Below are 14404 nucleotides of genomic sequence, written 5' to 3' on the forward strand. Positions count from 1 at the left end.
TCACTTCTTCAGAGTTGCTTAATACGTGTCATTGCTGCAGTCATAAAGATACTAAAATACTCCAGAACTTATAATGAATTGCCTATGCTCTAAGATTATTTTTTTACATAACAATATCTCATATTCAATTTCTTCAGATATTGATAATAGGACCTTGAAATTAATTATGAGCTCCTTCTTAATACCCATTTGGTTGTATTTATTTGTAAACCAAACACTATTGTTTAAACATAAAATATATGTTATTCAGGTAAAGTTCTGCTTTTCAAAATAATTCAAATTGAAGTCTCCACCCATATGGTAAAATGTTCTTTGAATGTAATGGAAATAGGATCAAAATAGAACTATTTGAATACAAGATCTACAACAAGGTATAGCATTATCAAAGTTTATTGAAATAATGACTGCTCTTTAATATAGTTAGTATTCCATTAAAATATATACCTTGAAAGATTTTCTACAAACACGACAATTACATTCACACCACAGTTACTTTACTGTAAGTCAGCTGCTAAAACAACAGCTGAGAGGAGAGCTCATTTGACTTTTTCCATTTATAGCAAACAGCGCAAAGGTCTTATCTCACTAGAAAACGTAACAGCTGTGTCTTCCTTTAAACTATAAATGACTCATTTCTCTATAACACATAACATTATAAAAGGTCTAATGACAGACACAGAAGCTATTTGTTTGTGCGTTTTTTTCTAGATCATTCTTTAAAAAAGTGATTTAGCAAAAACAAACAAACACAAACAACAACTGTATGAGGATATCTGGATTACAATTAAGTACTTGGAATGATATGTGCTGAACATTTAGGAAAATTATGAGACATGAAAGCCTTTATTTGAAACAGTATTGCTTTTTCTTAAAGCTATCAGTAACACAGCACTGCTGCAATGACAGAGCCAGTATGCCTAGATACAAAATGTTCAGTGTATGATGATATTTCTGTGTTGCACAACACTAAACAAGCTATGGAAATTTGATTTAGACATAATTTTTATTATGTCTATGGGAAAGTACAGCACTCTATATAAATACCCAAATACCTGAAATACAGCATCAAACTGCACACCTTGCACTGCCCTGTCTCAAAGGGTGTCTCCATGGACAGAGGAAAGGGAGGCTTCCTTTTCTGACGTAGTTCTGGGTAAAATGGCAAACAGTGGCTGGCAGCCAATCGTAGGGCAGTTTGTAAACACAGGGGCCATAAAGTTGTAAAAAAAATGGTGGCTACTGGCCATAAAACGGTGGCTGAAACACCATGGAGGACTGTGTTGTCAGGGAAGGGGAGAAACAGGATGGGATGGCTGGTCCTGCCAACCACAATCCTGAACACACCTGGAGTTACCAGTGTGTCAAATTCCGCAGCCAGCCAGTCAGAAAGCGGTCTAAAAACATGGCGCATGGCATTTTACATCCTGGCAGCTGGAATACAATGGCAGCTGCCATGCCTGCAGTGGGGAAGGGCTCCAGGTGCTGACAGCCTGATAGAGAGGGACTCCCCAGGTCCTCACAGCTGTGACAGGGGCGCAGGGCTCCGGGGCTGGTGGAGCAGGTGGGGCCTGCAGGGGACAGCACTTCTGCAGCTGCTGGGCTTCGCCCCTTGTGCCAGAGGGAGCTTGTCCTCCCCTCCTGACACTGACAGAGACAACGGATAAATGCAAAGCTGTTACATAAACAAGGTTTTTGAATAATCTTTCTTTTACTATATATCATAATATATAATATATTACATATCCTGAGGGCTTATTATACAATATTCACCCACTCTAGCTTTGGCATACTCTTTCTCTGCTATTCTAGTATTTCTAAATTATCTTCTATAGATGTCACAAGCCCAGTAAGAACTGAGAGTCTTTTCCTGCTTAGGAAAGAAACACATGCCAATCTAAATCAGGTCATTACTTCCCAGAGTCCTTGGAGTGTGAATCCATCCTTTAGCTTCTCTACTGCAAGTCCTAGTTCCTCTGAAAAAACAGGCTCCCGATCATGTTGCTTTTTTGAATGCATGAGATATAAGAGAAAACAAAATAAAGCAGAAGGTACTTTTTAATTTCATCATCTCATTTTAACACCATAAATTTGACAGTAAGAAGAAAGATGTTCTCACCTTGTTTTCATCAGCAAAGTAAGCCTGCAAAAGAAAGCAAAAAAGAACTCGCACCCTTGAAAAAAAAAGAAGCCTAAAAACTGAATCTGCTAATAATTCTTTGGGGTCAAAACTGTATTAAGTCTTCTGCAACAATCAAGTCCTTACAGCTTTTACTTTTGTTTTGTAAACAAGATGAGTTTATTCTACGTTGAAATAACATACAGAAACGTGCTAACAGGAGTTGGTGATTATGTAATTTTTCATTAAATACCCATCTTTGAATTCTTCATCATAATAAACAAAGATTTCTAAATGGTAACATTTTCATATTACATTTGTTACAGTGACAAACACTTTATAGGGGAGAAAATGTAAATATGAAGACAAACTGACAGCATCCTGGTATTTTCTGCTTCCTGTGCAGCAGCATTCATTATTCAATTTCAAAAACTAGCTTTAAATTTATATCAAAATCAGTTAACATCATACTCAATCTAAGAAATGAACACAGTACAACTGAATTGTTAACCAAATTTTTCTGCTCAAAGATATGAGAAAGAGATACCATCTTTCCCATCCTGTGTGTGTGGAAATTAACAATCAAACTGTTCAGGATATCAGATCTCTGAAAATATCCACAGCTCTAGAAATCTCTAGACCAGCAGGTTCTAGATCTTATTTACCAAAAGGAGCCCAATCTTGTTTCAGTTGCCCTTGTGGACTGGTGAGGGGCAGGAAAGAAAGCATCTTCCTGCTCAGCTGGCTCTCAAGCCACACAGGACCCTACAGAACAGCGTCAAGTGTAGCCACTCCTTGGGTCCTGGATGATTTATGTCTCCTACAGCAACCACTTTCTAATAATTTACAGCCTCTAGTTTTTGTTTGAGAATATATAAAGCACAATTATTTAATCCAGGTGACAAAGGCACCAGTAGAGCAAACAGATCTTCACTTAAGGAAGACGTGTGTCTTCAAATATGTTGAAGACTGAATAAAAATGTGCAAAAATTAAAAAAAAAGGCAAAAAGTGAGGAAAGAGGGAAAGGAAAAGACAAGAGCTTCTCTGCATTAGTAAATGACAGCAAAATTAAAAACAGTGGAAGTAAGATTGGTGCTAGCCTTGCTAATTTACCAAATTTCAGAGATTAATAAGAAAACATGTCAATTGTCAATGTGTCAAGGCTAGTACTTGAAAATATGTGCAGTCTACCTGTACAGTCAATCATGCAGTCAGGTGTTATTGGGTTGCACAGTAACTCTGGAAATTCTTAAATACTGGGACATACAGTAATACAAAATTATTGCTGCCTTTCTAAAAAACTTTTAAGTTTGAATTTTAGATGAATATCGAGTGTATAGATACCACCATCTATTAATCTGCTCCAAGAGAAGGAAGACTTGTTTTCATATAATGTATCTGATCATATTACACTGCTGATTTTCAAGCTATTCCTGATTTTAATGTGTTGAGAAACTACATAAAACTATTCCTTTAAATATCTACTAGTATTTATTTTGAATAATAGTTTTTTCTAAAGTTAAAAATTCATACAGAGAATAAATTCCTGTAATAATAGGGATATTTAATAAAAGGCACGTAGATGTGTTTAAATATAGAAATTACAGTTGCAGCGTATCTTTAACAGAGGATCACAGCTGTAGATTGCTTAAATTTGAATAACCAAGCAAGAATTATTTTATTTTTTTGTTTTCTGTGGAGCTGCTTACCACAAAAGCATCTGTATGTTCATCAGCTTCTATTTCCACATCATCTTGAACCTGCTCCACTGTTACGTCTTCAAGAGGTTGAGGCTACAAATTAAAACACTGTAGTAAGTAAATCCACATATCTAATATGTTTAATACATTTTTATTACTCTTAAGAAAGTGTTGTATCTAATTTTAAATAAATTGAGTACCTTTTCTTCCATTTCATAATCCACTCCAAATATAGGGTTAGCTGAATAAACTTTGTGAAGTGAATTAATCTCTTTCACTGCCTCTTGCAGTTTCTCCACAGGGTCTATTTTAAAACCAAGTACATATCCTCCACTCTGTGTAACACAGAAAAAAAAGACAACATCTGTTTATTAGTGTTGCTTATTATTTAAAGAACTTTTTCCCTTTGATAGTGATTTCCAGTTTAATGATAGCATTTTTCAGTCTGCTGAAAAGACATTATTTTTGTGTTATCTTTTTTTCATTCTGCCACTTGGATCACGGATGAAATTAAAGAAATTACAATGTTTCTCTATGAAGTAAAGTAGCTTTTAACTCTTAGCCCATTATATAAAAGGGGAACAAACTTCTTATACAGAAAAACACAAGCAAATAAGGGTGAGACAAATTCAGAAGTGATATTAATGATTTGTTTCTAGCTACTCAGCAGATGGTTAGTCTGTTAGGTCTTGATGTTATTATTAAAGAAGCTTTCAGATACACAGGTACAATGAAAAAATATTTAAAAGAGTGGTCTTAATTAAGTATAGAATTAATTAGATCCCAAAGATAATCTTTCAGAAGACAGTGTATTTAACAGTTATTAACTGGTCATGCTGGCCTATTACTGTTTTGCTTAGAGAAACCATAACTCACAACAGCCATACTGACCCTAACACACAGATATTTTAAGCAGTGCAAAGAGAACTTTTGTAGTTTTCAAAAGGCCCCACAGAAGGAACACTCTAAGTACCTTAAAAGAAGTCCCATAACATTTCAGAATTAGAGAAATATTGTATATAAAAATGTCATCAATAAAAAAAAGCTTTTAAAGCTTCTTACCTGCTGAGAACTCTCTATCACAAGTGCCAAGCCAAACTTTGAGTCTCTCATTTTTATTGAGCGCTAATGGTAAAGAGGTAAAAAACTTTCTGTTAAAAAATTCTGTAATTACTTGATAAATATCTCTTCTGTTTTGTTTTTTGTTTTGCTTTGTTTTTTACACTGTACTAGCTACAGTTACTGGTTCTGGAAGCTTGGCTACCAGCATTCCCTCCCATTTACCATTACAAATCTGAACCCCTGAAACCTCAGGGAAAAGTGTTTTATCAGAAGTGGTAACAGTAAATTTCTGAAGATCAGATTCACAGATCATTAATGCCAGTGTATGTAGCATCACAATAAATACTTCAAAAATTTGAAATACAAGCCATTTTCAACATCTGTGCCTGCCCATGAAAGCCCCCAACTAATCTGGACAGAAAAGAAAATCTACCCTGTGGTTGATGCTGGTAAGACTAAATTACTTCCTAAATGTGAGATATGAAATATTAATTTTGGTGCACAGGGAGTTTTAACTGAAGACTTGAACAGCTACCATTTCATTATGAAAATGGTTGTTTTAAGATACTTACAATTTGTAGATATGGTATGCTGACATTAAAGCTGTCATTCATATTTGCATGCCAAACTATTCTCACATTAGTAATAAAAAACGTTCCCAAATTTCCCTATTAAAGAAAAGGAATGTTAGAACTGCTTTTAAGTACAGAGCCTTTTTTTCCAGACATGATGATTACTGCTATCCATTCAAACACAAGCAAAGTATAACTTCATATTTAATTCAGCAAAAGTCTGTTTCTTTCCTACCAAAATCTATTGACTGCAAGGAAGCAAGATCCAATCTTTAAAGGATACAGAACCTGAGTAGTGAAAATACTACTGCAGCAAAGCAGGATCAAATCACAGCACAGCCAACCTCATGGGAATACATGAAGCATCTGAGAGCATTCTTAACTGTACGGATCTGGAACTGGGGTATAGCGTAAGTATAATGGCATGCGGGTTACACTTAGGTAATTGAGGAGATCTGTGCCAACGGAATGTAGAGGAAAGAACTTTTTAGCTTGTCAGGATGGATCATATTTCCATTCTGGACTAAAACTGCACAGACAGAAATATCAGCTCCTGTTTTGTTTCATGGCTCTGGGAAATACTTTCAACTAATGCCCTGTAAAATAATGTTTCCTATTTTTATCTTAAAGTCTTTATTTTTTCTTGTTTTAAGACAAAGAATCCTATTCCATTCTTTTTGATTTCCAGTAATCAAAAGACAATATAGTCTTAATACGGTTTAGTCAAAGCTGCACGTAAACATACAGATATCAGAAGAGCACTTTGGAAACATTATTTTCTTTCAGGATCATACACAGCATTAGACTTAAGTTCCTATTTAACAGGAACTTTATATCTAGTTCAGTGCATATTAGCCTAGTCATATAGAATTCAGGTTGCCAAAAAGAGACGTTGTTGTACCGAGTAGCAAATATATGGGATCAGTTTCTCTGCAGGCATCAGCTGATGAACTGAATTAAGGGTAATTCCTTTGAGGGTACAAAACTACAATTGCTACATAAAGCTGAAACATTTTAACTTTTCTGTAGTCAATGTAGCCTGATTTTTCACTGTACCTGATCACTTGACAAATTCCAAACTCCATTGACTTTATCATATATTTGTTCTTGCGGTAACAATCTCAGTTGCTTGTTTTGAATCAATGCACTTCTCAGCTTCAGATCACGATACATTTTAGAAGTTTCATAAGCTCTGCAAAAAATCAAAAATACACATTACAATTCAGTGTTTTCTATTATCTTTACTCTGTTTTAGCACAGATATGAAATGTTGTATATTTCAAACTTTTCTTATCCCCTCATTGCACAGAGGTGAGAGTACTATTAAAACTTAGTCAATATAATCCATTATTTTTCAGCTTTCCTTAATGAAATTAAAGGGGGTTTTAACAACTTTTTTGATCTCCTGTACTGTTCATTTCTACACTGTTTCTTCCTTTTCCTTAAAATAGTTTTCCTTAAGATTGTCATCTCCTAGACTCTATTGCAAAGTATATCCTCTGGGTCCCGTGCTATGCATAGCACAGACATTAAGAATCCTTTATTTTTCAGTGCCGGTTAAGTCACAAACATCCAACATACATATGTCAGTATTCCACAGCTCATAAATGGAAACCTATGGTGATGTATTATGCACACATTCATTCAGATGACTTATCTTTAGGTGGGAAGTGTACACTGTTTTGTGGTCAGATAGAGTTCTGACTAGGATTTAACTTCATTTCCATTACACGGTCCGAAATTATGGGAAATTATTATAGACAGAAATTGTAGGTAGAAAATGCACACTTGAAATTAGCTCCTTTATTTGTTCAGATAGTTTATACACACAAGGTGCATAAACTGTGACCAATAACTGGTCTGAATACACATCAGTTTTCATTATGTACAGTTACCTATTAAAATCTGCCATCATTCTCTCCCTTCCTTACAGAGGCTGTTCTCTTTTGGGAAAGTTTTCTGAATGTTAAATATGGGCAGTTACATACTGTGTCCATCAGCAGCTGTAATGCCCGATATCTGATTCATTGATCAAACACTATTCTAAGTTTGCTACCTGTGTACGGCAATGACTGAAGTGAAGAGTCTGGGACTCCCAGGAACAACATTGGTGAATATGAACTCAAACCGGGTGTTGTTACATTTAGTCAATATATACAGAGCTTCTGTCTGCCCTCGTAATTTCTGTGAGGAAAAAATAAAATTTTACATTTTGTCCATATAGTAGCTCAACTGTACAAGCAAGAAATAATCCTCAGATATTTTCTAAATTATTGTTTTAAATAGTGTATATTCAGGTCTAATCCTGATTCTACCATTGATCTACTGCTGTCTTCAACGGAGCTCAGGTTTTTTTTGAGAAACTAGCAGTTCCACCAATGCTAGGACTAATGAAGTCCTGCTATGCATTTGCAATATCATGACTGAAACAGTATTTTTGGTTTTGTTATCATGTGGCTGCCCAGGGAATCTACATAATCTCCCTGCTGGTCTTACAGCAAGCCAAACAAATAGTTTCGCAGGCTGTGTATTTGAGAGCTTTCTTGCACAAAATTAGTGCCACTATAGACCTTTGTTAAATTTAGACAAAATAAGCTAACATGTGCTTGACTTATCCAGAGGGAAGAAGAATCATCAAACAGTGTGATTACATGAGTTTTACTCCCTTAGAAAAAACTAAAGCACCCTCCTATAGAAAGGTGAAACACTCAACTTTTAAAAGTCAACTTTCATTACTATTCTATTACTGTCAGTGCAAGTAAACTTTCAGATTATTGTTGATATACTGCAGTAAGTATAAATAACTAATTACAGCTTGTTTTATTTTTTTAAAAAGTATTTTTTGAAACTTACTGAGTTGGCAGTTCTTGTTGTTATATTTATAACGCAGTTGTAACCGACAGCTTAAAAGTTAGGGGAGAAAAAAACAATTGTTTTGAGAACAAGAAAAATAATAGTCAAAATTACGAAATACAATACTGAACTCTGTAGAACAGCTTTGGTTGCTATTTGTGAGAATTACACCTTGTGGTTGATGGTCTGGGCCCTTATTACAAAACTGAAGACTAATGTAAGCTGGAAAGGACCTTGGGAGGTTATCCAGTCAAAAGCAGGACCAACTCTGTCCGGCTGCTTAGGGTACTGCCTAATCAAGTTTTGACTATTTCCAAAGAAAACGATTCCACACTGAGCACTGGAAATAATTTAGGTACAAAGTAGTTGCATCCTGTCCCTGTTTCAGCACATTAAATTAAATACAAGTAGACTCACTAGCTACTCATACAGTTAAAATTCAGAGCTTACAACAGTAAAATTGGAAAGGCTGGTACTTGTGGAAAATAAATAAGAAAATACGGAATGTGAATAAACAGGTGGCAACAAGAGCTACAAGTAAAGCAACATGTCAAGAAACTCAAACTCTTGGTTCTTTCTAGAAAAACAAATCCCACATAGACCAAACGAAAAATATGTCTGAATTACTCTTCAACTTCTGTTTTGAGAAATTAACACTGAATACTGAATATTACTATTTTGCTATGAATTATTATCTCAGTTCCTATGTTATAAAAAAATTAATTAGTAACAGTTTATTTCAGACTTTAGAGAGCAACAGAGTGCTTCACTTTTTTACTTTACTATTCTGTACTGGAATCAATATTTTGTGAAGGAATAGCATGCCACCACAAAGGAAACCAGAGATGATACTCACAGAGATTGACTCTGGGCAAGGACAAGGAACGCCATATGATCCGCAAATTTGTCACAAGCAGTTTACCTGGAGATAAAGGGTGGAGACATTTTAAAATCTGAATAACTTCTATTAAATTAAATGTTCTGTTCTGTGACATATATTTACCTCTAGCTTTGAAACACCAGGATACTCCTTCCCCTTGATAGGAAAAAGAAGAAAAGCACAGAACAACCCACCAGAAAAATCACTAAACACTTTTTTTTTTTTTAAATGCTAGGAGAGAAAATCCATCAAGGAACAAATGAAACAACCTCTAATATATACCAATATTCCTCAAAACGAACCCAAGAACAGTTACTGATTTCAATCTACACTCTTATAGTAAAAATGCAGACACAGTGCAGAATTGCTCTGGGGAAGAGAAGGGGAGGGCAGTGAGTTAACTATCACAGCTGCTTTCATGAATAACCTCACCCCTTTATATCATATGCAAATTTACTCCATTCTGTACCCTGTGGAGCAGCACATCCAGCCTAGGAAGGGTCATCTCAGCACACTGGCAGCTTTGTGCCCTTGCCCACTACATATTCCTTACTGATTCAGTTTAACCCTGGGAGGGGAAAATTAAGCCTTAAAGAGGATTACAGCAGAAGATCACCACACTGTTTATAAATGGATTATTCTTAAAAGGCTTTCAATTCTAAGCAAATTCTGAGACAAGATTATCATCTTCCTATAACTCTGAACAAGAAATCCTATCTGAAAACACTCCAAGACAGATCTGTGCAACAGAGCTTTGATACTGAGTTCAGTGGAAACCTGACAGGTTTCCGTGAACCTGCACATGTTAAAAAGTAGAAAGTTTACAATTTCCCTGAGTTTGGAGTTACCTCTGTCTCCATTGTTTCCTTTGGTATCTTCAACAGACTCTAAGCAGTCTATAAGGACCTCTCCAGGTCTCATTTTCATTTGTCTAAAAGAGAAAAAAGAAATTACCTGATGGAAAATAATCCTCCAAAAATAAGGCTATTTCTATTTCCCTACTTCACTTTCTCCATTTTCTGCTCAGTGCATCATGCAATGAAAAATCCAGGTATGCACAAATACACACAAATTGACTTTATATACTTGCAATAATTGTTACATCTCACAGATGAAAAACAGTAATACCTCTACTATTAAATTATAACAGTACATAAATAATTACATAGCAAGTGTGACCAAGCAAAATATGCCCTAAAACAGCGAGAAGGTGTGTGGAAATGGGAAAGCAAAAAAAAAAAAACCCACTTGCATTCACAGATCTTTTAGAGAATAGAGCTTGTTACCTCCTGACGTACTTTTAGGTCATAAGGAGTGGAACTAGGCTCATGAAATAATAGATGCCAGCAAAAGAAAGATATATAAGGACATGTGAAATGCTCAGAATTTTCCACATAGGATGAGGTTTGATTTTTTTGGTTTTTTGTTTTGTTTTGTTTGTGGGATTTTTTTGTTTGTAGTTTATATTATTACTATTTTGCTTTATTTAACTGGTCTAACCACTTAATTAAATAACAACACATGTAGTATAAATTTCTTCCGTATTTTTATCGTATTGTGAAAAACAGCCAAAACTCTTCAGTTTGACTGCAGGGCAGCAACGAAATGTATTATTAGGAGGGGAATTTCGTGAGATACTGCAGAGCCAGCGCCCCATTCCCTGAGTTCAGGATGCCAACGCCACGGCAGGGACACCGAGTCCTGGTAACCAGCGAGCGCCACCGTTCCCTCAGACACATCCACTCGGTTCGAGTCTACTTCCCAGTGCCAGAAAAGCTCGGCTGCGAAAAGCACACCGTTCCCTCAGTCCAAACTTTTGGTTTGTTTGTTTTCTTTGTACACACTGGAAACGGTGACCAGTTCCCACCTCCCCAAACTCCCTGGCCGCCCGCTCCGAACCCCCGCCCCACTCGCCCCCCCCGCGCCGCCACACGGAGGCGTTCCCGGCATCCACCGCGCCCCTGATGGCGGCCGGCCTCAACCCGCGGACACCCGTTGATGACTGGCCCCGGGCGGGCCCGAGAGCACCGCTGCGGGCAGGAACGGGGCGGGATGAGCCGAGCCGGGCCGGGCCACTCACTGCGGGGAGATGTCGAAGCGAACATCCCTGTCCTCCCACAGCACGTCCAGCACCCCGCTCATGGCCGCCGCGCGCCCCGCCAAGCCACGCGCTGCCCGGCAACGGGGCGGGAGGGGTGTGGGGTGTTTGTGTCTCGCGCCCCCGCGGCGGCCGGGATTGGCTGCGGCACCGCACGTGGGGAGCGCGCGCGCCCTCCCGCCCCCTTCGGCCCCGCCCCCGTCCCTGCTGAGGCGCTAAAACCTAAATCGCGTGAAATCCTCGCGTTGTCGGCAAAGTACAGCCTTAGGGGTGTGAGTTTGGTGGTTTTGGTTTAATTTTAAAACAGATGGGATGCGTCATTTTTAATTTGGAGTGACTTGAAAATTACATGTAGCCAATTTTAATTGCAGTACCCTACCACTTTAAAATAAACAAATTACTCGAAATAAGTACGAATCGTAGGAAGAAACTCGTCCTTTTGACAGTTCTTTCCCTGGAGCTGGTCCCTGGGTTGGTGAGGAGTCCATTGCACCCATCTGGAAGTTGACACAAACTGGATGAAGTACAGTGAGTAACAGGTGGGAAGTGCCTGTGCCCTTGCGTGGCCCTGGCGGGACACGGACCAAGGGCTCTGGAAGCAGAAAGGATGGAGAGTGTCTGGCTTGAGGCCAAGCTCCATTTTTGTTGATATGTTTGATGTTACCATTTGCTCAGTGAAAAAGAGAAAAACACAAACCCAACCAAAAATGATCATCGAGTTTCATATGCAGGAATGCCTAATCTGGGGTGTTGGGGCTTGTTAGGGGCTGTGGCAGAAATCCATTGTCAGAAGCACACAAGAAGGTAAGTGCAATGTAATTTAGCTAGGTTAAGTTTTTAGTCCTGTAAAGATACCATTATCCATTTTCTCTCCTGGCAGTAAAACAAGAAATGTTTTATTAGAAACAAGCTTTCAAGTATGTTAAGTAATAGGAAATGCAACATATACACGCAGATGTAAATGTAAAAAGCAATATCACAGTGGCAGCCAATAAACTATGCTGCGTTTTATGTTTTGAACAAAAGTTTAAATAGTTAATTAAGGAAGATGAAAATATTAAAATGCATTTAAAAATTAGGGTTGGCTTTCAGAAGAGAAACACATAACAAGCATCACTTCAGACATGAACTAACCCAATTTAGTGATGCCAGATATTGGTATATTCACTCATAGAAATCTGTGGATGTCATGGATCTTGCCTAGCTAATGAAAACTGAGGAGAGTTTACTGAAAAAAAGGATTAAAGTAACTGTGATATGGTTAGGAAAGGTGTGTAATTTAGCCACCTCCCTGTCTTGTGACCCAGAGAGCACACAGGCCATAAGTTGATGCATTTGCTGTATTTGTCTGTACTGAGTGGTACTCTGCATGTAATTTGGAAATATGCTTGATATATTAAAATATTATTTGTGAGAATGGTTTCACTTAAAAGAAGTGAAGTCTTCATTGCACAGTTCTTGGCAAATATCAGATTTCTGTAACAGAGAGAAAAGAGATGACATAATTATAATGACCAACGATTGCTTCCAAAGCCATATACGTCATTTAAAATGAAGTATAGTTAATGATTATACAATGTTAGTATTTAAAGACCTAGGTGAAGGAAGGGCAATTGCTATGGCAAATGGTCTTAATATAAATTAGTAAAAAAGAATTTTTGTACTCTTGATACTGCTGAAAATTTGCTATTTTGTTACATAAGCACTACATCACATACTATATGCAAAAAGAATTAAAGTATGCTTGCATAGGTAGACTTTTTTTTAGTTAGTGCACATATGACTTCACAAAGTTAACATTCTATAAATTAGTTGGTTTGATTTTACGTACCAGGCTGGATAATTTATAACAAAGTCAAACAATTGATAGTTTCAACCTGCTCATTTTTAATATAGAGATGAATTCCTACCTCCAGAAGAAAATACACAAGCCTCTCTACATTCCTCTTCACTCTCAAAGCGGTTTGCATTTCCATCGCAGCCACCGTACCAAAACTGAGCACAAGCATTGGCTTGTTTATCATAATACCATTTTATCATATAAACACGGCACGGCCCTTGATCCAACCTTAACTTGCACCGGAGGTCCAGGATACTTTCTAAAATAAAGAAGAAAGAGGAATAGAAACAATTCAGTTTGTAGCAGTCAATTGTATTGCATAGATTTTACCTTTTAAACTCTGATTTTGTTTTTTTTTTTTCCTAGTAATGTTATACAACAGTTTAAGATTCACTCTTAGTTGTAAAGATGTTAGTATTGAAGGCAAGTTAAAAGTGCATCTTAGTAGGTCGATGAAACTATTCCTTTACTAGCATGGTTCTAATAATTCCAGAAATAATAGTATTATGGCTCTACATACTAAAAGAGCAAAGAATATGAATACGATAATTTTGAAATCTATTTTTTGAAATCTAATTAAGTGCAACCAGTCTTGTGAGCAACCTGAAATTGTAAGCCTAAGAGCTGTAAGGTAGTTACATATGCTGTTTTCAAATCATAAGCATGACCATCGTCCTTCTGCTGCATGTTAGTTCTTTTTGTGGTTGGAAGAAGAGACATTAAAATAGTGAGAAGAATATAAAACTTTGGTCTTGCTTTTGTAAGATATTTGTGTTACTTATCTAATACAATGGTAGTACTTATGTACATAAGTACTTGACCATTGTAAAGCCTGTTGGTCCAGTGACTCCTACAGATATGCATGAGAGGACTGTGACATACTAATCTAGTCTCACTAATAATACCATTAGATAGAAAGCAATTTTCTGTTAAGTTTAATGTTGTAACACCAATATTTTGTCTTTGTTAACTTGTATCTTGTCACTTTTTTGGGTGGAAAAAAAAAAAGTTATTGCCAGGGACCAGATAAGCCATACCAGTGTTCCCAGGAAGCATGGGAACATGTTTCTATCACTCTTTTCTGTTGCTCCCATCATAATAAACTATTACTGGAACTCAAAATCCCCCAAATGATGAACAAAATACATTTGGACATTTCATGTCCAAAAAATCAATGAAAAGAATCAATCCTTTGAGCAGTCAGCTAATTATCATACTTTTCTTCAAATGACTAAACGCAGTTTTTTCCTATTTCTCCTCTTCTCTGAAAGAGAAAGCTATT

The 14404-nt window shown here is 36.9% G+C and overlaps 2 protein-coding genes and 1 long non-coding RNA gene across 3 annotated transcripts in view; 1 reads left to right on the top strand and 2 right to left on the bottom strand.

Annotated features, from left to right (window-relative positions):
- Window positions 1-374: 374 nt before the first annotated feature.
- BBS5 (Bardet-Biedl syndrome 5) lies at window positions 375-11385 on the bottom strand. Its single transcript, XM_064660942.1, has 12 exons — window positions 11265-11385; window positions 10033-10115; window positions 9161-9226; window positions 8305-8354; window positions 7508-7635; window positions 6508-6643; window positions 5452-5547; window positions 4880-4942; window positions 4018-4152; window positions 3827-3910; window positions 2117-2140; window positions 375-2001 (listed from the first exon to the last, which is right to left on the bottom strand). Exons 1-12 carry the CDS (start codon window positions 11324-11326, stop codon window positions 1900-1902), a joined length of 1029 nt encoding a protein of 342 aa, XP_064517012.1. The 5' UTR covers window positions 11327-11385; the 3' UTR covers window positions 375-1899.
- LOC135417192 (uncharacterized) overlaps window positions 11385-14404 on the top strand; it is a 45883-nt gene continuing 42863 nt past the window's right edge. The window contains exon 1 of the long non-coding RNA XR_010431956.1: window positions 11385-11810. This is a non-coding gene — a long non-coding RNA (uncharacterized LOC135417192). The remainder of the gene's footprint in view (window positions 11811-14404) is intronic.
- COL28A1 (collagen type XXVIII alpha 1 chain) overlaps window positions 12152-14404 on the bottom strand; it is a 32626-nt gene continuing 30373 nt past the window's right edge. The window contains exons 35-36 of the mRNA XM_064660925.1: window positions 13193-13381; window positions 12152-12758 (exon numbers count right to left, since the gene is read on the bottom strand). Coding sequence (XP_064516995.1) covers window positions 12751-12758; window positions 13193-13381 — 197 coding nt within the window. The 3' untranslated portion in view covers window positions 12152-12750. The remainder of the gene's footprint in view (window positions 12759-13192; window positions 13382-14404) is intronic.

This window comes from Pseudopipra pipra, chromosome 7 (genome assembly GCF_036250125.1).
Source record: "Pseudopipra pipra isolate bDixPip1 chromosome 7, bDixPip1.hap1, whole genome shotgun sequence".
In the NCBI taxonomy this organism is placed as follows: Eukaryota; Metazoa; Chordata; class Aves; order Passeriformes; family Pipridae; genus Pseudopipra; species Pseudopipra pipra.